This window comes from Nicotiana sylvestris, chromosome 12, assembly GCF_000393655.2.
Source record: "Nicotiana sylvestris chromosome 12, ASM39365v2, whole genome shotgun sequence".
Classification (NCBI taxonomy): domain Eukaryota; kingdom Viridiplantae; phylum Streptophyta; class Magnoliopsida; order Solanales; family Solanaceae; genus Nicotiana; species Nicotiana sylvestris.
The window spans coordinates 73,972,258-73,995,044 of record NC_091068.1 but is presented as its reverse complement, the minus strand read 5'-3'; the positions used below and the strand labels follow the sequence as shown (position 1 = coordinate 73,995,044).

Sequence of the window (22,787 nt, the reverse complement as noted above, 5' to 3'; positions counted from 1 at the left end):
CCGATGCTATGATCACATGTATTATTTTCGTATGTCATAAATATGCAAAAATAACGTTTGATCCAAGGTCTACCTATTCTCATGTGTCATCTCATTTTGCTCTTTATTTGATGTTCTCGTAAGTCTTTGGGTATTCTTGTTTATGTGTCCATACTGGTGGATGATTCTATTATTGTATATCGAATTTACCATTAATGTGTGGTGAATATCTGTGGGTATGAGATTAAATCAAATCTTCTATTGCTCTATATGATTGATTTAGATGTTCTCCTTGACATGGATTAGTTGTCTCAGCATCATGATATTCTTGATTTCCATGCCAAGACTATTACATTGGCGATGCCAGAGTTGCCTAGGCTGAAATAGAGAGGCTTATCTAATAATAAATCCAATCAGTTTATTTCTTTCTTGAAGGCTCAACATATGGGTAAGAAAGGTTGTTTGGTCTATCTGGCCTTTGTTCGAGATACTGTGATGGAGACTCCCATGGTTGATTTAGTGCATGTGATGAATGAGTTTCCCGATGTATTTTCTTGCCGACTTACCAAATATTCCACTAGAAATGGTATTGACTTCAGCATTGATTTAGTGCTAGTCACCCAGCCTATCTCTATTCTGCCTTATCATATGGCTCTTGTGGAGTTGAGAAAGCTAAAGGAGAAGCTTCAGGAGTTGCTCAAGAAGAGATTCATAAGGTCGAATATGTCACCTTGGGGCACACTGCTATTATTTTTGAAGAAGAATAGTGGGAGTATGTAGATGTGTATTGACTACCGCCAGCTGAATAAGGTCACTATTAAGAACAAGTTATCTTTGTTGCATATTGATGAGCTATTTGATTAGATTCATGGTGATAGGGCATTCTCAAAGATTGACATGAGTTCTGGGTATCATGTTTTGAGGATTTGTGCTTCAGATGTTCCGAACATGGTTTTTGGGACTAGATATGAGCATCATGAGTTTTAAGTGATATCTTTTGGCTTGACTAATGCCTTGGAGGCACTTATGGATTTGATGAATTGGGTGTTCAGTCCATATCTAGACTCCTTTATGATTGTTTCATCGTGACATAATTATCTACTCGCGTAGCATGGAGGAGCATGCGCAATATTTGAGAGTAGTGCTTCAGACTTTGAGGGAACCGAAGCTATATGTTAAGTTCTCTAAGTGCAAGTTCTAGTTAGACTCTCTGTCTTTCCTAGGGCATGTTGTATCAGGTGAGGGTATTAAGGTGTATCTTAGGAAGATCGAGGCAGTTTAGAGCTAGCCTTATCCTACTATAACGACTGAGATCAAGAATTTCTTTGGGCTAGCAATTTATTATCATCGGTTTGTGGAGAGCTTCTCATATATTGTATCTCCTTTGAATATATTGACCTAGAAGGGTGTTTAATTCAGGTGGTCCAATAATTGCGAGCCGAGCTTTTAGAAACTCAAGATTGCATTGACCATAACACTAGTGTTGGTGTTGCCTTTAGGATCGAGGATATACACAGTTTATTGTGACACTTCATGCATTAGTTTAGTTTGTGTATTGATGCAAGTGGGTGACTGATTGCTTAGGTTTCTCGTCAGTTGAAGCCCAAGGAGAAGAATTACCGTGTGCATGATTTGGAGTTGGCTATGATAGTTAATGCTCTTAAGATTTGGAGGCATTATCTCTATGGTGTGCTGTGTGAAGTCTACATCGACCACCGCAGTTTGTAGTATTTGTTTAAGTAGAAGGACCTTAATCTAAGGTAGCGGAGGTGACTTGAGTTACTGAAGGACTATGATATCACACTTCTTATCATCCAGGAAAGGCGAATGCTATTGCGGATGCCTTGAGCAGAAAGGTCGAGAGTACATGTAGCTTGGAATTTATTCCAGTAGAGGAGAGGCCATTGGCATTGGACATTCAATCCTTAGCTAACCGAATTATGAGGTTGGATACTTTAGAGTCCAGTCGAGTTCTTCAATGTGTTGTAGCTTAGTCTTCCTTATTTGAGCAGATTAAGTCTTGTCAATATGATGATCAACATTTGTTTGTTCTTAGAGAGATGGTACTATGAGGTGGAGCCATGGAGGTGGCTAATGGTGATGATGGTGTTCTGAGGCTCAACGATCCCTTATATGTTCCTAATGTTGATGGCCTGAGAGAGTTGATCCTGGAGGAGGCTCGTAATTCATGCTATTCTATTCAACTAGGTGCCACGAAGATGTTTCGTGTCCTAAGGTAGCATTACTGGTGGCAGCGGATGAAGAAGGACGTAGTTGAATATGTATCGAGGTGTCTGAATAGCTAGCAAGTTAAGTACGAGCACCAAAGGGCAGATGGTTTACTTCAGCAGATGATCACACCAACGTGGAAATGGGAGTGCATCGCTATGGATTTCATGGTTGGTTTTCGTGGATGTTGAAGAAATTTATTTTTGTTTGGGCCATTATCAATAGACTAACTAAGTCTACACACTTTATTCTAGTGATGATACATATACTTCAGACATGTTAGTGCATGTTTACATTCAAGAGATTGTCCGGTTGCATGGTGTGACTATTTCCATTATCTCAAATCAAGGCACTTAGTTCACTTTGCATTTTTGGAAACCAGTACAGGGTGAATTGGGTACCTGGGTATAGCTCAGTACAAGCTTTCATCCGTAGACCGATGGGCAGTTGGAGCGAATAGTTCAGATTTTGGAGGATTTGTTCAGGGAATGTGTTATTGATTTCAGAGGTTAGTAGGACAGATTCTTGTCATTGTCCTAGTTTACATATAATGACAATCATCAGTACAACATTGAGATGTCTTCATTTAAGTCTTTATATGGCCGATGATGTCGTTCCCCAGTTGGTTAGTTTGAGCCATCAAGGCTAGGTTGTATGGTACTGATTTAGTAAAGGATGCCTCATATAAGGTAAAGTTGATTCAAAAGTGGCTACATACAATTTAGTCCAGCAGAAGAGTTACATGAACTAAAAGTGGGTGATTTACCATTTACGGAGGGCGAGAAAGTACTTCTGAATGTCTCGCCCATGAAGGGTATCATGATATTCAAGAAATGAGGCAAGTTGAGTCTGAGGTTCATCGACCCATTCGAGGTTTTGGAGTAGTTAATGAGGTTGCATATCTACTTGCTTTGCCACCTAGCCTATTGGGGGTTTATCCAGTATTCCACATGTTTATGCTCTAGAAGTACCAGGCCCCAAGTGTTGGATTATAAAACAATTCATATGTGATAGGCTATATGAGTATCCATGTTATATTTTGATGATCTAACAAACTTACTGATAAGAACCAGATAAGGAACCTGATACACAAAGTCTCCAGTTAGAGAGACAGTCAACTCTTCAGGGTCAAAGGAATAATAGAGGGAACAACAGAGGGACCAGATAGCTATAACTAATACACAACCTCAAGAAAAGATCACCAAGTCTCCAGTTGGAGAGACTGTCAGCTCTTTAGGGTCAAAGGAACAATAGAGGGACGATATAGCTATCAGTTCCCAAGATGACAGTACAAGTTAACTGCCACAACTGTAAAGTTGCTGCATGTACATGCTACATTGCAGAAACAATGCAACAGTCAACTTTATAAGGAATGCCCTTTACTTAACTTGCTTACATCATTCAAGTGATGTTACAAATGAGATATTAACATTAAGCAAAGGTAAAACAAATCACTTGCACATTCAAGAACTCATCAAGCATTCTCTCAAGTGTGTGTCCATCTTGCAAGTGATTCTCAAGGGCATCAAGAACAAAGAACAACATAGCAACGGACAAGTTCCCCATATTGAGTTATTATATTGTGTTATATCTTTGTTGAAGTTCTTATTTGTAATTCCTACTTAGCTTACTTAGAAGCATTATGTAGAAAACCCTTTGTAAATCATAAACCCTTGTGTTTGTGTCTTGGCTAGATTGTGAAGTCTTTGTAATAAAGTTATTACAAAGTGGCTTGTAATAGTGTTGTTACAAGTTAGTGAGTGACTAAGTCTTTGTAATAGAGTTATTACAAAGTGGCTTGTAATAATGTAGTTACAAATTAATGAGGGATTAAGAGGTTAATTCCTAGGTTATAATAGGTTGTAATCTAAAGATTGCTCAGTAGTGAAGTTCAGATCCTACAAGGATAGGTTGTGGTTTTTAATCCCGTTGAGCTGGGAATTTTCCACGTCAAATTCCTTTGTGTCATTTACTTACTGTAGTGTGCGTGTGTTCTATTGAACCTGATAGAGAACCTGGTTCTCTATAGAGTTTGGTGGACCCTTAAATTCTATTAATTGGTATCAGAGCGGGTTCTCTCTATCAGGTTAACACCTAGAAAGGATCCTCATGGTTGCTCCTCCAAACTTCGAAGAAGGCCAGTCTACTTATAGGCCACTAAGGTTCAACGACCAATATTATGGATGGTAGAAGACAATGATGCATGACATCATCATGGCTGATGATTTAAAGCTCTAGGATGTCATATACGATGGACCTTTCGCTCCTACAAAGACTATTGGAGATCCCGCAGTGACAGTTCCTAAAACTAGAAAGGAATATAATGATGTTGACCACAAGGATATTGAAAATAACTTTCAAGCTAAGAAAATTCTCATCTGTGGGATTGGACCAGATGAGTACAACATGATTTCAGCATGCCAATCAGCAAAGGAGATCTGGGAAACTCTCCAAATAGCTCATGAAGGGACAACACAGGTAAAATAGTCCAAGATTGACATGCTAACCACATAGTATAAGTTTTTCATAATGAAGGATGACGAATCTATTCATGATATGCACACTCACTTCACATCTATCATCAATGAGCTTCACTCACTAGGATAGATTATCCCCAGGGACAAACTCGTCAGGAAGATACTTAGTGTATTACTTGGTTCCTGGGAAAGCAAGGTAAATGCTATCACAGAAGCAAAAGATCTGCAGAAGCTGACCATGGACAAACTTGTTGGCAATCTGAAAACTTATAAAATGAAGAAGAAGAAGGAAAATGAAAGAAGAGAGCCGAAAAGAGAGAAGAACCTGGTCCCCAATGCGGACAATAATGACTTAGGTGGTAAGAATGCTGATATGGCCTACCTGACAAAAAGGATTCAAAAAATAGTTCACAGAAATGGAGGCATTCCAAAAGGGGGCAGCTCTAGTAAGCCAAATGGTTATGACCTATGTCATAAGTGCGGCAAGCCAGGACACTTCATAAGGGATTGCCCTCTTCTCAATCAAGATCAATACAAACACAATACTGGAAAAGTAGCAAAGAGGAACCAGGTTCCTGACAAAAGATTCAAAAGAAAAGACACTGCTGACAATGTTGTGAAATAGGCTCTTGCTGCATAGGGAAACTCTTCCAGCAAATCTGGAGAAGATGATGGGAAAGGTGAAAACTCTATGATGGTAGTAGAAAGTGAAGCAACTGATTATGATTCCATCTTTGCTCTAATGGCTAAATCATCTGAGGATGAGGAAGATGACGATGAACATAAGGTAAACCTTCTGGATGTTCAAAGAAATCTGAAATCCTATTCTCAAAAGAAGCTTATATCCTTCACTAATATTTTAATTGATGCATATCACAGTCTCATCAATGATAACAAAGCGCTAACCATGGAACTAGGAGAAATAGAACACGAGAGAGATAATCTAATGGTGGCTATGGATGATCTAAAAGAGACCATTTAGAGTTTAAAAAGGGAAAATGATATCTTGACTGAGGGAATTGCAAACATAGAGCATGAGAGAGATGCCCTATTGGTAGTATTTGAGACCCAAAGGAAACAATTGAGAAACTAAGAAGGGAAAATAGGCATGTGAATACTCAAAAGGGAAAGGAATTTGCAAGTGAGGCACACCTTAGGCTTGAAAATGAGCTAAAATCAGTGAAATCTAGTCTGTGTGCTGAGCTTGAGAAAAACAGACAACTTTAGGTAGATCTAGGCACAATGAAGAGTGACTTAGAAAAATCTCTTAAGTGGACCTGGTCCTCTGATGCAATCACCGCTATGTATATGAACAATGGGGGAAACATGCAGGGAATCGGGTTCCAAAGAGAAAAAACTCCCTACAACCCTCATAGCAAGTATGTTACTATACCTGATAACTGGCTCTGTACTCACTGTGGTAACACTGGACACTTTAAGGAAACCTGTAAGGCCAGATTTCAATCTCAACAGAAAAATAAAGTTTTTGCTGAAAAAGTAACTACTGCTAGGGAACCTGGTCCTTCACATAAAAAATGTTTAATGCTTGCTTGGACCAAAAGAGCCATCATTCACCCCTTTCCTCATTACAAGGGATCCAAACTCATTTGGGTTCCTAAGTCTAACCCTTGATTTTCTTATGCAAGGAACAGTGAAAGGGAGCAGTCAACAATGGTACATGGATAACGGCTGCTCGAAGCACATGACTAGAAGTACAAATGATTTCCTTTTATTGAAGGCCATGTAGGGAGGGAGTGTATCCTTTGAAAATGGCAAGAAGAGATACATTCTGGGAGTTGGAAGGATCGGGAAGTCTCTTTCCCACTCTATTGAAAATGCATACTACGTGAAGGGGTTGAATTATAGCTTGATGATTATCTCCCAAATATGTGACAAGGGTAACAAAGTGGAATTTGTATCTAAAATATGCACAGTCACAAATCTTGTGACTGGTAAAGTGATGTTAGTGGAAACATCTATGTTGCTAACTTTGAGTCCTTGCAAAATGGGGATCTTAGTTGTCTGTGTGCTATTGATGATAATGCTGAGCTATGGCACAGAAGGTTGGGTCATGCAAGTTTCACACTGCTGAACAAATTGGTCAAGAAGGACCTAGTTTGTGGTTTACCCAAGTCAAGCTTCAAGGATCACATGGTGTGTGATGCATGTGTAAAAGGAAAGCAAGTCAAATCCGCTTTCAAGCCCAAAAAGGAAGTTAGCATCTCAAGGCCACTTGATCTCATCCATATGGATCTATGTAGACCTATGAGGGTGCCAAGTAGAGAAGGAAAGAGGTACATATTTTCGTCATTGTAGATGACTACTCCAGATTTACATGGACCTTGTTCCTGATAACTAAAGATGAGACTCAAGCTGACATAGAGGAACTTGGTTCTTCAATCATAATATCTGAAGCAGAAAATAGAGTTGTGGATGTTGTACATAGAACTCCAGTTGTTGCGGTGAGGAACAGGACACATGGATCAAATCTAGAAGAACCTGGATCCTCTCTTAATGAGATTCAGGTGTCCAACTAGAAGCACAAGAGCTCATACCCTCTTCAAAACATAATCACTCCTCTTGATTTAGGGATTCAAATCGGATCAAAGGCAAGAAACTCACTTGCCTTCTCAGCCTTTCTCTCTCAAATAGAGCCCAAGAATATCAAGGAAGCATTGAAAAATGCAGACTAGATTACAGCTATGCAAGAAGAGCTCCATCAATTTGAGAGGAACAATATGTAGAACCTGGTTCCACGACCTGCTGACATAACTATTATAGGAACTAGGTGGGTATTCAGAAACAAACTTGATAAGTTTGGAAGCACGTTTTTAAACTCGACAAGGCTTTGTATGGGTTTAAGAAGGCTCCCCATGCTTGGTATGAAAGGTTGTCAAAATTCCTTCTAGAAAATGGCTTTACAAGAGGAGAAATGGACAACACTCTTTTTCTGAAGAAACGAGGAAGGAACCTGCTCATTTTGCAGATCTATGTTGATGACATCATCTTTGAAGCAATAGTTGACTCTCTATATGAAGAATTTTCAAAACTCATGGAAAGTGAGTTTGAAATGAGCATGATGGGTGAATTGAATTTCTTCTTGGGTTTACAAGTTAAGGAAACTCCCAAGGGGACAATGACAAGTCAGCAAAAGTACATCAAGGAGCTGCTGAAAAGATTTAACATGGAAGGATAACAAATCATTGATACTCCCATTGCCACAGCCAATCGCCTAGACATGGATGAACCTGATTCCTCTATGAATGAGGCCATGTATAGGTTTTTAATCTAATCCAAAGGAATCTCATATGAAGGCAGCCAAGAGAATCCTAAGATATCTCAAAGGGATGCAGGGCCTGATTCTCTACTATCCCTCAAAAGATAAATTTGACTTAATAGGGTATCCTAATGCTGACTATGCTGGGTATCTGGCGGATAGGAAAATCACTTCTGGCATGGCACTTTTTTGGGTTCATGTCTACTCTAATGGGGCACAAAAAAACAAAACTCAATGGCCCTTTCAACTGCTGAAGCTGAGTTATAGCAGCTGCCTCTTGTTGTGCTTAACTACTGTGGATCAAGCAACAACTAGAAGATTTTGGTATGTTGTTTGATTGTGTGCCCTTACTATGTGACAACACCAGTGCTCTCAACATGTCAAAAAATCTAGTTCAACACAGGAGAACAAAGCATATTGATGTGCAAAATCACTTTCTCAGAGTCACTGTTGAGAAACGACACATATGCATAAAGTTCTGCAACACAAAAGATCAAATTATAGATATCTTCCCCAAAACACTAAGTAGAGAGCATTTTGAAAAGAATCACTTGGCACTAGGGTTGATGAAATCAAGATGAGGACTTGGTCCCTCGATGATTGGCTACGGAAGAAATGTACAAGTAAAATAGTTAAAAAGTGTTTTTTGGCAAAGTCTAACTCATCTCTATACTATTACAGGTAGACACGTATGACGATTACAAAGCAAACAAGTAGCTAATGCATTGCACATTGGTCAAAGGATTGAGGCTTACATTTGCAAAATCTATCAAAGAACCTGGTTCCCTTGACACAGGTTAGTAGTTCCTCTGTAGTCTCATGCACAATTTTTAAACGGCTGAAATGGTTCCACGTCATTAAATTATCAGTTTCTCTCTTTCTAGATTTTTGAACCCAAATGTCTCATCTGAAGCAACTCGACTACCCAAAATTGATACCTATTCCTAACTGGTTCCTCACCCCTATTAAATAACTCCTCTCACATTCACTTTCATAACTGTTCATATCAAAGAATCCAAAATTCCTCTTTTCTTCTTTAACCCACTACACTCCACCATGTCTGAAAATTATTTACAAGAACAGGAAGCTAAAACAAAATATGTTGTCAATAGCTGCTGAGGGAACTCTGGATGGAGGTTATGAGGTTGTATTTGAGTCTCAAAGGGGAAGAAAATGGTGCAGAGGTCGAGGGTAGGGAATTGGTGCTTGTTAAAACTTTGGCACCTGACAGTACTACTGGGAAACCAATTGAGGGACTTGATACCTCCGCCCAAGAGGAGCCCTCTGCTTCCACTTGTGATAAAACTTCTGGTTTCCACAAGAACCCAAGTCAGTACTGATCCTGCTCCCTCTTCTTATTTCTATGCTGAGCCATTAACAATTGTGCTTCCTGTTGGCCCAAGAATAGGTGAAGTTTTGAAGACTGACAAAAGAACTCAGACATGTACCAGGTCCATCTTGTGAATCACAGTCATACCCAAATATGCGAGATGCACGTGAAGGAGATAAATCTAACTTATCAAAAGTAATATCTCCTGATCTGATCGAAAAAGTTGCATGTTGGATAAGGAGAGAAAGACTCCTTACATGAAGAGAACACAGTTTAGGAAGAAGATAGTGTTAGAGTATGAGATCAACTAAAGCTCTTCTACAATAGAAGAGTAGTATCTGAATCCCAGTCAATCTCTAATTACTAACCCATTAAATATCAGTGTTGTTCTCTTTTACAGGTAATGCACATAAGCAGAAGTTAAACTTAAATTGAGAGCAAAAGAGCAAGGCGATTTTGCAAGCAATTTATGTGTGATTCAAGTGTGCAATCATAAATCTACTTGAACAAGATAGAAGAACCAGTTCCAAGTGTCTATCTTTTATTCTAGTTCAATTGTAGTAGGTGATTTTATATTGTACCTTTCATCTTTTATAGAAGCAATTGTATTAGGTACCTAGAGTGTTCAAGTTAGAGTTAGCTTGAAGTTGTCGCAACAGTTGAGGTTGTGTGCCACAACGGGATTAGAGTTAATCCTAGGTTTACAAAGAATTTTTGTAAATGCAGTTTTTGGCTTAGTGATTTTAGTGGAAGTTTGGGAAAATCCTACTGAGTAGTAGGTCGTGGTTTTTTCACCTTTTGAGTCATGTGTTTTCTACGTAAAAATATCTGTGTTATTTATTTTCTTTACTTATTATTTCTATTCTCAAGTTGGATGAATTGATTGGAAATCTCACTGCCTATGAACTGAGAAGGCAAACCATGAAAATGGATGCACCTAAGAAGGAAAAGAGTCTGGCACTCAGAATAGTTGAAGGTGCAGATCTGGAGGATGATGAAATGGCCATGATCACAAGGGATTTAAAAAAGTACCTAATGAGAGGAAAGGGTTCTTCAAGAGGTACAACCTTCAACAAACCAAGGGCTCCTGAGAAACAGACCAACGAGGGTTGCTACAAATGTGGCAAGACTGATCACATGATCAAGAACTGTCCTCAGTGGGAAATTGAATGGAAGAAGAAAAGGGCTGAACGAATGAATAGGAAGAAGGAACAGGTTCAACCCAAAAAGAACAAAGGATCAACAAAGGCTATAGTTTCTACTTGGGGAGAAACATCAGATGAGGATTCAGAAGATGAAGCTGGAGATGAACAAACACTTATGGCCATCAGAGAATCAAATGATGAGCAAGAGGTAAGTGTGATTCATCTCAAAGACAAGATTAAATTTCTGTCTAAAGAAAAGTTATCTGAACTATTGCTAGACTTCATCGATGAGTATGAGATAATTAACAATGAAAAGGAACAACTATCTAGGGAGTGTGTGATCTTAAAAGCCAAGTGCAAAAATCTAGAATCTAGGGCTAATGAAAGTGACAGTAAAAATGCTGAGTTGAAAAACCAGGTTCTTAAACTCGACACCAGTGTCTTAGAACTTAGGTCTGAAAATTTAAAACTGAAATTAGGAACAGGAAAGAAGAAAGCTTATCACACACATCTCACCTTAGAAAAAAACCTTAGAAAATTGAAGGATGAGTTGTACTAGAAAGAGAAGTATATAAGAGTCTTAAAGAAGACCTAGGGAAAGTAAAACATGTGTCACACCTCCTTTTTTCATCCTACACCCCGCGAAGGGCGTAAAGAAGTTTTTCCAATTAAAGGACAATCGGAACGGAATTTAATTATTAATTATTTAGAGTCGCCACTTGGGAGATTAATGGTGTCCCAAGTCACCGGTTGAATCCCGAACCGAGGAAATTTATGACTCTGTTAATAGTCCGTGAACCAGAAATCCGAGTAAGGAATTCTGTTAACCCGGGAGAAGGTGTTAAGCATTCCCTAGTTCCGTGGTTCTAGCACGGTCGCTTAACTGTTGTATTTGCTTTTATCTGATTTTAATATATGCTAGCTTATGTGCCTTTTATTAATTTTACACCTCTTTTATTATAGTTATTTTTTTTAAGAATTGCGACGTCATGAAAACGCGTTTCGAACCACGTCGCAATCAATGCACCCGTAGTTATCAACACATTTCGACTTCGTCGAGATTTGGATTTGAGTCGCATCAATGCGCACCCGAATATAAGAAGGTTATTTAATTAAATCGTGCCTAAAGATGCTAACGTAGTGTTATTTTGGGGAAAAGCCATGAAGTTCTCTAAACGGCAATCCCAAATTCTAATTATTTCGATAATTATTTACTAAGGGGCTCACATTTATTTATTTTTTGCGTGGTGAGGTTCGTCTCAATTTGTGAAACTCTTTTCTATCATTATTTATTTTTAAGAATTACGATTCCGCGAAAACGTGTTTCGAACCCCGTCACAATCAATGCGCCCGTGATTGTCAACACATTGATTTTGTCGAGATTTGGATTTGGGTCGCATCAATGCGCACCCGAGTTTTAGGAAGGTAATTTCAATTACGCGTCTAAAGCAACTACGCATTTTTCACATTATGCATTTTCGCTATTTAAGATTAAATATGAAGGAAATAAATCGAACCCATTTATTAGTCAAAAAGGAATCCTATTCCAACAGAAAACCCGTCGCCCCTAGCTCTTCTTCTAAATAATTCTACAATCATATATTACTTTACTTAGCCTATATAGAAAACCAAATACAATTTAACCATAACAAAACAGTATATTCACCCACAATTGGCATATAATATCCCTTAAACTACAAGACATGCTAAAATGCCTTGGTATTCAATTAACTGAAATGTTGTTTGAAGTGAAAACCCAAAATCTCATAACAACAATATAACAACCAAACAACAAACTCATAAGACCCAAATTCAACTTCATTACAAAAATACACTCTCAACAAAAATACCACAACTTGAATCAAAATTATATATACATAAAGAAATACACACAAATAGAGGCCAACTCCTATATACATATAACATTGAACCAAAAATGATTTAGAAGTGGATATTTCAGTTGAAGATTTCTAACCTTTTGGTTGCATACAAAATTATGAGCTTCAGCTATGCTAACCGAAGCCAACAATGACATCGAACCAAGATCGCTAACATCAACTCGAACAATGACCTCGACTCGTCCTCAGACGGAGACCGGCTCAGAAGTTGAATCTATAACTTTAACGTTTGGACTACTTTGAAATTCAAAAGCGACCAGATCATGAACAAGACCTCGACAGAAATGGAACCTCGAATCGGCGACAAATCAAAGCGACAAATGACGACCCTAAAACCTTGCTTCGTTCTCTAACTTTATTAATGGACAGACCATTTTCAGGTGTTGTTTTGGACTGATTTTCGAATCGATCCAAGTTCTAATGTTTAATGGGCAAAAGAAAGACGAAGTAGTAATGTCTAGGCAAGGTTTTGGTGGTGGTTTCAGTTCATTTTTCGGCGAGCTGAGGGAGGAGGAAGATGAAGAGATCAGCAACTGGTGTTCAAGGGTTTTGGCGAGTTTTGTCTAACAGGAATAAGAAGGAGCAGCGATGGCCATGATGTTCATGGCTGTCCTGTCGCTAATTTGCAGTTGGCGTTAATAGAGGTTTTTGAAGGAGAGTTGTTGCAAGGAAGATGAAAGGGATGGTTGGGTCGTTGTTTGGGGTGTAACAACGAGCTCGCCGCTGGTGAGGAGAAGAAGAGTCGAGGAGTCGTTTGGGTGAGGAAGGACGACTCGCATGGAGTTCTTTTAGGTGCTAGGGTCTTTACGCCATTATTGTCTTAGGTTCAAGGTTGAAGAAGGAAAAATCGTTAGGGTTGGTTTTGAAGATGGAAGATGAAGGCGTGAAGGGGAAGGAGGTCCGTCTATCGCAGCTATGTCAGCTGCTTCTTCAGCCCTTCTCCTTCGGCTTCTTTCATGCGCAGCTTTGCTGCATTTTTCCAGCTCCTCCTTCGTTCCTTCTTTTTGTTTTCGACGAAGTCAGGAGGGTTTTTTTAGAGATATGGTCGTTTTGGTTCAGGGAGGTGGTGGGGTGCGAAGAATGGGGGTGGGTCATTTTTGTTGCGCAGCTTTGCTGCTTTCCAGCTTCTTCCTCTCGTCCCTTTTCTTATTCTTTAGTCTTCTTTTTATAGTGTAGAGTCTAGGTTGTTAGGTTTTAGGTTAAGGGGTATGGGCCTAGGAATTATGGGCTTGACAATTGTGGGCTAGGTCCAAAATTAGGCCTAAAGATGGGTTGCTCGAGCCCAAGCTCTATTCTTTTGCCGCGAATGAGATTAAAAATACGCGCCCATTTGTTAATTATTCCTACTATTCAAATAATTATTAAAATAAAACTAACCATTAAAACAAATATATTTTTGGTATTTTCAAAATATCATACTAAAATAAAAATACGATACTATTGTTGCATATATTTTTTAAGATTTTTTTTTTATTAAAAGTGACTACAAAACATTAATGAACCTATTATTATTATTATTATTATTATTATTTGTTGTAATTTTTGTTTTCTTGTACTAAAATAAAGTAAAAGAGTCAAAATTACTTAAAATATCTATATTATGCCTTAACTAAATATTTTACGCTAATATATAAAAGATCTTGGGGAGGGTCAAAAATCACATGTCTAAAACATGAACTGGACATAACTTGTAAATGGAATAAGGCTTCTGATGCACTATCCTAGCTACAAGAACATCACAGTAGCAACAAGAGAGGACTTGGATATGGGACCCAAGCACCTAAGTGGGACCCCAAAAGCATGTACATCACTCTTCCTGAAAACAAAATCTGCACACACTATGGTAAGACTGGTCATTACAAAAATGAATGTGGTGCAAAAGAAAAGGCCACTCAAAAGAACAAAACCTTTGTTCAAGAAAGAAATAGGTTGCCTGGGTGGGACAAAAGGAATTTAATTTACCCTTTTACCTATAGAAAGGGACCCAAACTAGTTTTGGTTCCTAAGACTAACCCCTGATTTCTTTTTGCAGGTCCAAGTGAAGGGAAGCAGCCAAATATGGTACATGGATAGTGGCTGCTCAAAACATATGACTGGAAGCAAGGACCAGTTCCTTTCACTTGAGGACTTAAAAGGAGGTAATGTCTCCTTGGGAAATGGGAAGAAAGGTGAGATTATTGGGGTTGGAAAGATAGGTAAGACAGACTCACATTCCATTGAGAATGTCTACTTAATAGATGGCTGAAATATAGCCTAATCAGTGTATCACAACTATGTGACAGAGGTAACCTCGTAGCATTTACCTCTACCAAATGCTTTGTGATTAATCTTACCACTGACAAGATTGTTTTGCAGGGAAAAAGAGTTAACAATATTTACATTGTAGATTTGTCCACTCTTTCAGAAAATGAACTCACTTGCCTGAGTGTGTTGGACAATGATCCCCTCCTATGGCACAAAAGACTTGGTCATGCAAATCTGAATCAACTCAACAAATTAGTCTCTAAGGACCTGGTGATAGGGTTACCTAACATCAAGTTCAAGGAAGACAAAGTTTGTGAGGGCCGTGCAAGGGGGAAGCAGCTAAGATCATCCTTTAAAAGTAAGAAAATGATAAGCACAACCAGGAGGATGGAACTGGTTCATATGGATCTCTGTGGTCCAATGAGAACTTTGAGCAGAGGTGGTAAGAAATATGTGATGGTACTTGTTGATGATTACTCTAGGTTTACCTGGGTACTGTTCTTAACATCTAAGGATGAAGCATTTGACATATTTACTGCCTTTGTTAGAAAAACTCAGAAACAACTAGGTAATCAACTTGTATCAATCAGGTCTGATCATGGAACTGAATTTGAAAATGCTAAGTTTGCTAAATTTTGTGATGAACATGGTATAGATCATAATTTTTGTGCCCCTAGGACTCCTCAACAAAATAGAGTAGTTGAAAGAAAGAATAGGACTCTTGAAGATATGACTAGGACTATGCTTCTTTATAGTAAACTGCCCTATAGCTTGGGTAGAGGCTGTAAATACTGCATGTTATATTATTAATAGATGCATGACTATACCTCTTGTAGAGAAGACTCCCTATGAGTTACTTAAAGGGAGAAAACAAAATATATCCCATCTTAGGGCATTTGGATGCAAGTGCTTTGTGCACAATAATGGAAAGGACTCCCTAGGTAAGTTTGATCCCAGAAATGATGAGGGAGTATTCTTGGGATATTCTTCCCATAGCAAATCTTATAAAGCGTTTAATAAAAGAACTTTGTGTGTAGAATAAAGTGTACATGTAGTTTTTGATAAAACTAACATTCTTTCTGAGAGACAGGAACATGAAGATGAAGCTATTGGGCTAGTAAAAGATTTGAGTGAAGTCTTAGCTCAAGCTAAAGTTGCACCAAAAGAAGGAATAGGTTCTTCCATCCAGGGCAACCTGACAGCGGGAACTAAACAAAGAGGAACTGAAACCAATCCCCTAAAGGAACCTGTTCATGACCTCAGCAACAGAACATGGGAGAAACATCAAGCAGAAATCAGTTGGTTGTGAAACCTCACAAGTATCAATATTCTCATCCCATTGAGAACATAACCACTAATCCAACCTCTGGAGTTAAAACTAGATCACAATTAAAGAATCTGTTTTTTGATGCTTTCCTATATCTTATTGAACCTAAAAATATTGTTGAGGCTTTGCAGGATGTAGATTGGGTAAATGCAATGCAAGATGAACTCAATCAGTTTGAGAGAAGTCAATTTTGGAATCTAGTTCCAAGACCCAAGGACAGATCAATAATTGACACTAAATAGGTCTTCAGAAACAAGCTTGATGAAGATGGAACAGTTACAAGAAACAAGGCAAGACTGGTGGTCCAAGGTTATAGCCAAGAGGAGGGTATAGATTATGATGAGACCTTTGCTCCAGTTGCAAGACTGGAGGCAATAAGACTCCTCATAGCTTTTGCAGCACACATGGAATTCACTCTTCATCAGATGGATGTCAAAAGTGCCTTCCTGAATGGCTACCTAAAAGAAGAAGTGTTTGTTTAACAACCTCCAGGCTTTGAGAGCAAGGAGTGTCCAGAACATGTGTAGAAATTAGACAAGGCTCTCTATGGACTCAAACAGGCCCCTAGAGCATGGTATGAACGATTGTCCAAATTTCTGCTTGAACATGGCTACAAAAGAGGTAAAATTGATAGTACCTATTCCTAAAAGAAAAAGGTAAGTATCTTCTTGTGGTACAAATATATGTTGATGACATAATTTTTGGGGCAACCACTGACAAACTAAGTAAAGATTTTGCCAAATTAATGGGGAGTGAGTTTGAAATGAGTATGATAGGTGAGCATAACTTTTTCTTAGGCTTACAGATCAAACAAAACCCAAATGGAACCATGATCCATCAGCAAAAATATGCAAAAGAGTCGATCAAAAAGATTAAAATGGATGAATCAAAGGAAATAGACACTCTCATTGCAACATCTACTAAATTAGACATAGATGAACTAGGTTCATCTATTGATCAGAAGTTGAATAGGGGTATGATTGGTTCACTTTTGTATCTTACTGCCGGCAGACCTGACATAGTTTTCAGTGTAGGGCTTTGTGCTCATTTTTAGGTTAATCCAAAGGAATCTCACTTGACTAATGTCAAGAGGATACTGAGATATTTGAAAGGCACTACTGATCTGTGTCTTTGGTACCCTAAAGGTAGAAATTTCAATCTAGTAGGGTATGTTGATGCTGACTATGCAGGTTTCCTTGTGGATAGGAAGAGCACATCAGGTATGGCTCATTTTCTTGGTTCATGTCTTGTATCATGGGCCACTAAAATGCAGAATTCAGTGGCCTTGTCCACTACTGAGGCTGAATATGTTGTTGCTGCCTCTTGTTGTGCTCAATTGCTGTGGATTAAACAGTAGCTGGTAGATTTTGGCATTAAAGTTGGTTGCATTCCTATCTTCTATGATAACACTAGTGCTATAAGTATGACAAAGAACCCTGTTCATCATAAGAGGACTAAGCACATAGATGTTAGACACCACTTCTTAAGAGATAACTATGAGAAATGATTGATCACCATAGAATTCTGTGCTACTGATAAACAAATTGCTGATATCTTTAATAAAGCACTGAGTAGAGAAAACTTTGAAAGGAACATGTTGGAATTAGGCATGGTTAAGATCACCTAATAGGACCAGCTCAGAATGCATAATAAAAAATATTTTTTTCGGCTAGGAGATCTGAACTTGTGTAAATATCTAGATTAATTTTTACTCAGCTTCATACTATAATTAGTATACTTCTATGACATGTGTTAATATGACTCACTGATCTCTTATAAAATTTTCTCTATTGTGGTAAATTGAGGCATGGTCAAGAGAATTCTAAATCAAGAACCTGGTTCATCAGTATTGGTTCATCTGAATGCTAAGGTATATTTTCTATACTCTGCACAATTAGAAATATAAATATTTAAATCATGAGAAAAAGTCCTACAATTGTTCAGCTCCTTAGAACATTCTATTCGTTTGTTTTTGAACCAGTTCCTTCAGCTTTAGAACTCTAAACCACAAAATTTGCCTAAAATCTAGGGAAGCATAACCATTCATTCAAACTTGAAATTTCATGTTGATTAGACCTCTAATTGACCACTACTAAAGCTGTCGTTATACATTAAATGTGTATTTCTCTTTAAATACGCATCATTACCTCCTGCCATCTTCATAATTCTAAACCGCCAAAAACCCATCTTCACTTTCAATTGCTTTCTTCTCCAAAGTTCTAACTCACCAATTCTCTCAAGAAATCAACGATAATGACAAACTCACAAGACAACCCTGAAACTCTTCCATAGACCACTCCCTCTGATTCATCTACCTCTCCTTCACCTAGCAGGACTCCCAAACCCAGGCTGAGAAGGGTAAAAATGCTTGTTCGAAAAACAGTAGCTTCTGGGGCTCTCTCAAGGAAATTGAATGAGCAATTAAAGGCAAGTCATACTCAAGACTCTGATTCTAACTCTGATTTTGAGTCGTACAAATATGCTAGTGAGGGGGATGGACATGAGTCTTCTGACTCTGAAAAGGCTCATGAATCCCCTTCTAAGGTAAGTTCTTCTATGACTGAGAATTTAAAAAATAGGTTTGTTTTGGTTGGGCCTATCAGGGATGTGGAATTACTCGAGTTAAGACGGAGTGGAGGTAAAAAGAAATCTGAAAAGAGAGAGAGAGAGAGAGGGTAAATGTGGTGACGAGAGGGGAAAAGGGAAAAGAGTGGTTGATCATTCACCCACTATTGATTTGTGTGTACCTGCTATTTATAGGGTTGAACAAGAAAATGTTGAAGAGAGTGACAGGAAGTCAGGGGGAAGTGGTTCTAGTGAAGATGCAGAAGGGTTAGTTCATCTAAGCGCACAAGGAGATGAACTAGTTCATCAACTGAAGAGACCCTAACAGACTTGTTGAAAAAGGTAGGGGTAAGTTACGATCCAAAAAAAAGGAGAACTCCCACACCAAAAGCCCCTAGTGCTCCTACACCCTCCAAGAAAAGAAAAACTTCATCCCCAACAACTACTAAAACTTCTTTGCCAAAGGGAAGAGCCACAAGAAGTAGGGTGAAACAGAGTGAGAGTGATCAACAAAAGTCTCTAGATGAGAGTAAGAAGAAAATGGTGGCTAAAGGAAAGGGTAAGGTTGCGGAGTCCTCAGAAGCTATTGATGTTGAGGAGATGGAACAGGTCCATTAGGAGAGAGTTACAACAGTGGAGGTTCAAACCCCAAAGCCCAAAAAGTCCAAGACTTCTTCCAAGAAGTCTTCCTTTGTGTTTGAGGCTGCTGAACCTTTATTAGCCAAGAGGACAAGGTCTGCAGTGAAAAGTAAATAAGTTAGAGTTTCTAAAGATGAGGAATGGAGTGAAATAAGATGGGTCTGATGGTGAACAAGACAAGCTGGCCAAGTTTGGCAAGAGAAATTTTTTGAAGGGTAGATTGCTGAAAGACCTGATAGAACCAGGAATGATGAGACTGTTGGATGCCTTAGCTGCTCAGGGCTGGAAGGACATGGTCCTTTAGATGGATGGAAGGCTATCCAGGAATGAGATCATTGAGTTCATGGCAAATGTAGAGGTTAAGGATGGCAGAGTTAGCAGCATGGTGAAAGGAGTTCACGTGACCTTTGATGCAAAGAAGTTAGGGGAGATCCTTGACATACCCTATGAAGGGTTTGATGACTATACAAGGTAGAGGTGGCCATGTATGGACTCCCTTCCTACTGCCCTTGAAATTACCCGGAGGTTCTGTGATGTTGCAGATATGAATGAGGCTAGGGCTGTTCAGAAGAGTGAAATGAGGTCACATCACAAAGTCATGTTTGAGTTTGTCAACAAGTGCCTACTGCCCAGGCAGGAGAGAAAGCATATTGCAAATTATATGGACTTAGTTCTGATGGAGTGACTTGAAAGTGGAAGGCAAATTAGTTGGCCTGCATTCATCATCAAGCTACAGGACAGGGTTATCAGTGGCTCCAAGGCTCATGCAACCCCCTATGGCTTTATTCTAACTACGGTTCTGGATAGGTGCAATGTGCCTCTGAAGAAATGGGAACTGGCCTCAAGAAAGGACTACTTTGTCACTAATACTCTGCTTGCTTGTGACTACTTAGTCGAGACCATCCCAAATGAACCTGGTGCATTCAAGAAGACTCCTATAAATAGTAAAGTTAGGGCTCTTGTTTAGGAAAGTAAAGCCAAGGATGCTGAGATAACTAGGCTAAAATCTCATGTGGCAGAAGTGGAATCTGAGAGGGATGCTCTCAAAACTGAGCTCACCAAGGAAAAGGAGAAGAATGATGGAATTCTTCACAATATGCTGAATCTCCTCCAAGCCCAAAACTAGCCCTCTAGCTCTCCCAAACCTTAGGAATTCTAGACTTTATCTCCTGAACCTGTCTAGTACCCTAGTACCTTCAGTTACCCGGATTAGGGATTTTTCTTTCTTTTTGCTCATGTTTTGAATATTTTTGCTTTCTGGTTGTGGATTGTGGTAGCAACATATCTTCTATTAATGATATCTACTATTTTTGCTCATGTTCATTGTTAATATTGATAGTTTAAATATGTTTGCTTGATTACTGATGATTAATCCATGATTGCACTTGAAGTTACCCTAGTGGCCATGAGTACTTATTAAAATCTGGGACTCACACTTTGTATGCAACTTTTCGATGATGCCAAAAAGGGGAAGAGATATTGTGTTTTACATATTCTGAATAAGTGATATTTATAACCTAATTAACCTGGTCCTTGATGATAAGTGAATTTTCATAACTTTGTATTGATGGTTAAGCTGAGTTCTTACAGGATCCAAGTAAGTAAAAAACACAGAGTTTGTCATCATCAAAGAGGGGGAATTTGTTGGCCCAAGAGCAGGTTAAGTTTTGAAGACTGACAAAAGAACTCAGACATGGACCAGGTACATCTTGTGAAGTACAGTCATGATCAACCCAAACATGTGAGATGCATGTGAAGGAGATAAATCTAACTTATCAGAAGTAATATCTCCTGATCTGATCGAAAAAGTTGCATATTGAATAAGAAGAGAAACACTCCTTACATGAAGATAACACAGTTTAGGAAGAAGATAGTGTTAGAGTACGAGATCAACTAGAACGCTTCTACGATAGAAGAGTAGTATCTGAATCCCAGTCAATCTCTAATTACTAACCCATTAAATATCAGTGTTATTCTCTTTTACAGGTTATGCACATAAGTAGAAGTTAAACTTAAATTGAGAGCAAAAGAGCAAGGCGATTTTTCAAAAAATTTATGTGTGATTCAAATGTGCAATTATGAAGCTACTTGAATGAGATAGAAGAACCAGCTCCAATTGTCTATCTTTTATTCTAGTCCAATTGTAGTAGGTGATTTTATATTGTACCTTTCAGCTTTCATAGAAGCAATTGTATTAGGTACCTAGAGTGTTCAAGATAGAGTTAGCTTGAAGTTGTCGCAACAGTTGAGGGTGTGTTCCATAACTAAGATTAGAGTAAATCCTAGGTTTACAAAGAGTTTTTGTAAATGCAGTTTTTGGCTCAGTGATTTTAGTGGAAGTTTGGGAAAATCCTACTGAGTAGTAGGTCGTGGTTTTTTCACCTTTTGAGCCAGGTGTTTTCCACGTAAAAATCTTTTTATTCTTTATTTTCTTTACTTATTATTCTGCAACCAGTAATAGTTGGAACACATAAAAGAACTAGGTCCTTCTATAGTTTAGTTAAGCAAAAATTGGGTAACACACAAATCACTCTCCTCCCCCTTATGTGGTATTGAAGTATAAAACATCAGTTCCTGAGATGCAATCTTTGTCTGAGGAGGAGAAGGAGGATAGTGAAGAAGAAGAAGAAGATTATGATAATATGGCTCTAGTGAGCTTTATTCATTCTAGGAGTAGAAAGGCACCTCCCTAGGGGTCATCGTCTAAGAGACCCATCACGAGGTTTCAAAAGAAGGAAGAACTTGAGTCCATCTTAAGGAAAAGTAAAATGAAAAGAAAAAGAGGAGATTGGTGAAAGATGGAAAGGTTGTTAATCAGAAAGTAGTGGCTCCTGCACTAGTCGTGAATGTAGAAGAGGAACCTGGTCCCTTGGTTTGTAAGTCCTCAAATAAACTTACTGCTCCAAAGTCTAAGAGGGAGTCATCTATGAGTGAAAAAGAGTTGAGGAAGGTTGAGGATGAAAAATCTGGTGAGAAAGAGGATGAGAAAATAGTTGAGGAGTTCTGTGAAAAAGTGACTGAGGAGTCTACTGAGAAGATCTCCAGGAAATCTATAGAGAAAGGCAAGAGTGTAAGAAAATCAATGAAAAGGAAGGTTGATGCCAGTAGGGAACCTGGTTCCTCCAAGAAGACCAAGATTGGTGACACTTAGGACACTAGCACGAAAAAATTAAAATTTTAAAAAAGGTGATGTGAGGTCATACATAAGGAAGCTGAAGGCAAGGAATGCCATTCTCGAAGGTCAGTTCAGTCAGGTTTAGGAGGCACCTGGTTCCAGCAGCTCTCAAAGCACAGAGGTTACCCATCTGACAAGAGAAAATATCGACCTCAAGAAACAAGTTGAGGACCTGAAGGAGAGACTGCTCAACGAGCAAGTTTCAGCCAATGCTTGAATAGACATCCTTCTTTGAGCCCTTGCCTCCTCATCCAGGCCTTTCCCTTCCAGTGTTCCCAAGTGTCAAGTTCTTAGTGTCTGTCTTCTGTTTTAGTTTTGATGATGTTTATGATTGGTACTTTTGTTTTTGCTATTTTTATTTTGTGGATGTGTCTGGAAACAATGGAACCGCTCCCTGCTTAATTATCCAAAATTAATGAAATCTTCTTCCTTCCGCTGTGTATATCTTGCTTTTATGTTCTGTTTTCAGTCATGTTTGTGTGCACACATGTGGCATAAGTTA

The 22,787-nt window shown here is 38.7% G+C and overlaps 2 protein-coding genes across 2 annotated transcripts; both read left to right on the top strand.

Annotated features, from left to right (window-relative positions):
- The first annotated feature begins 18,270 nt into the window (after positions 1 to 18,270).
- On the top strand, positions 18,271 to 19,089 carry LOC138883218 (uncharacterized). Its single transcript, XM_070163888.1, has 3 exons — positions 18,271 to 18,581; positions 18,667 to 18,738; positions 18,843 to 19,089. Exons 1-3 carry the CDS (start codon positions 18,271 to 18,273, stop codon positions 19,087 to 19,089), a joined length of 630 nt encoding a protein of 209 aa, XP_070019989.1.
- Positions 19,090 to 21,689: 2,600 nt separating this feature from the next.
- Positions 21,690 to 22,261, top strand: LOC138883217 (uncharacterized). The gene is made up of 2 exons (XM_070163887.1): positions 21,690 to 21,761; positions 21,887 to 22,261. The coding sequence occupies exons 1-2, from the start codon at positions 21,690 to 21,692 to the stop codon at positions 22,259 to 22,261; spliced, it is 447 nt and encodes a 148-aa protein (XP_070019988.1).
- The last annotated feature ends 526 nt before the right edge of the window (positions 22,262 to 22,787 follow it).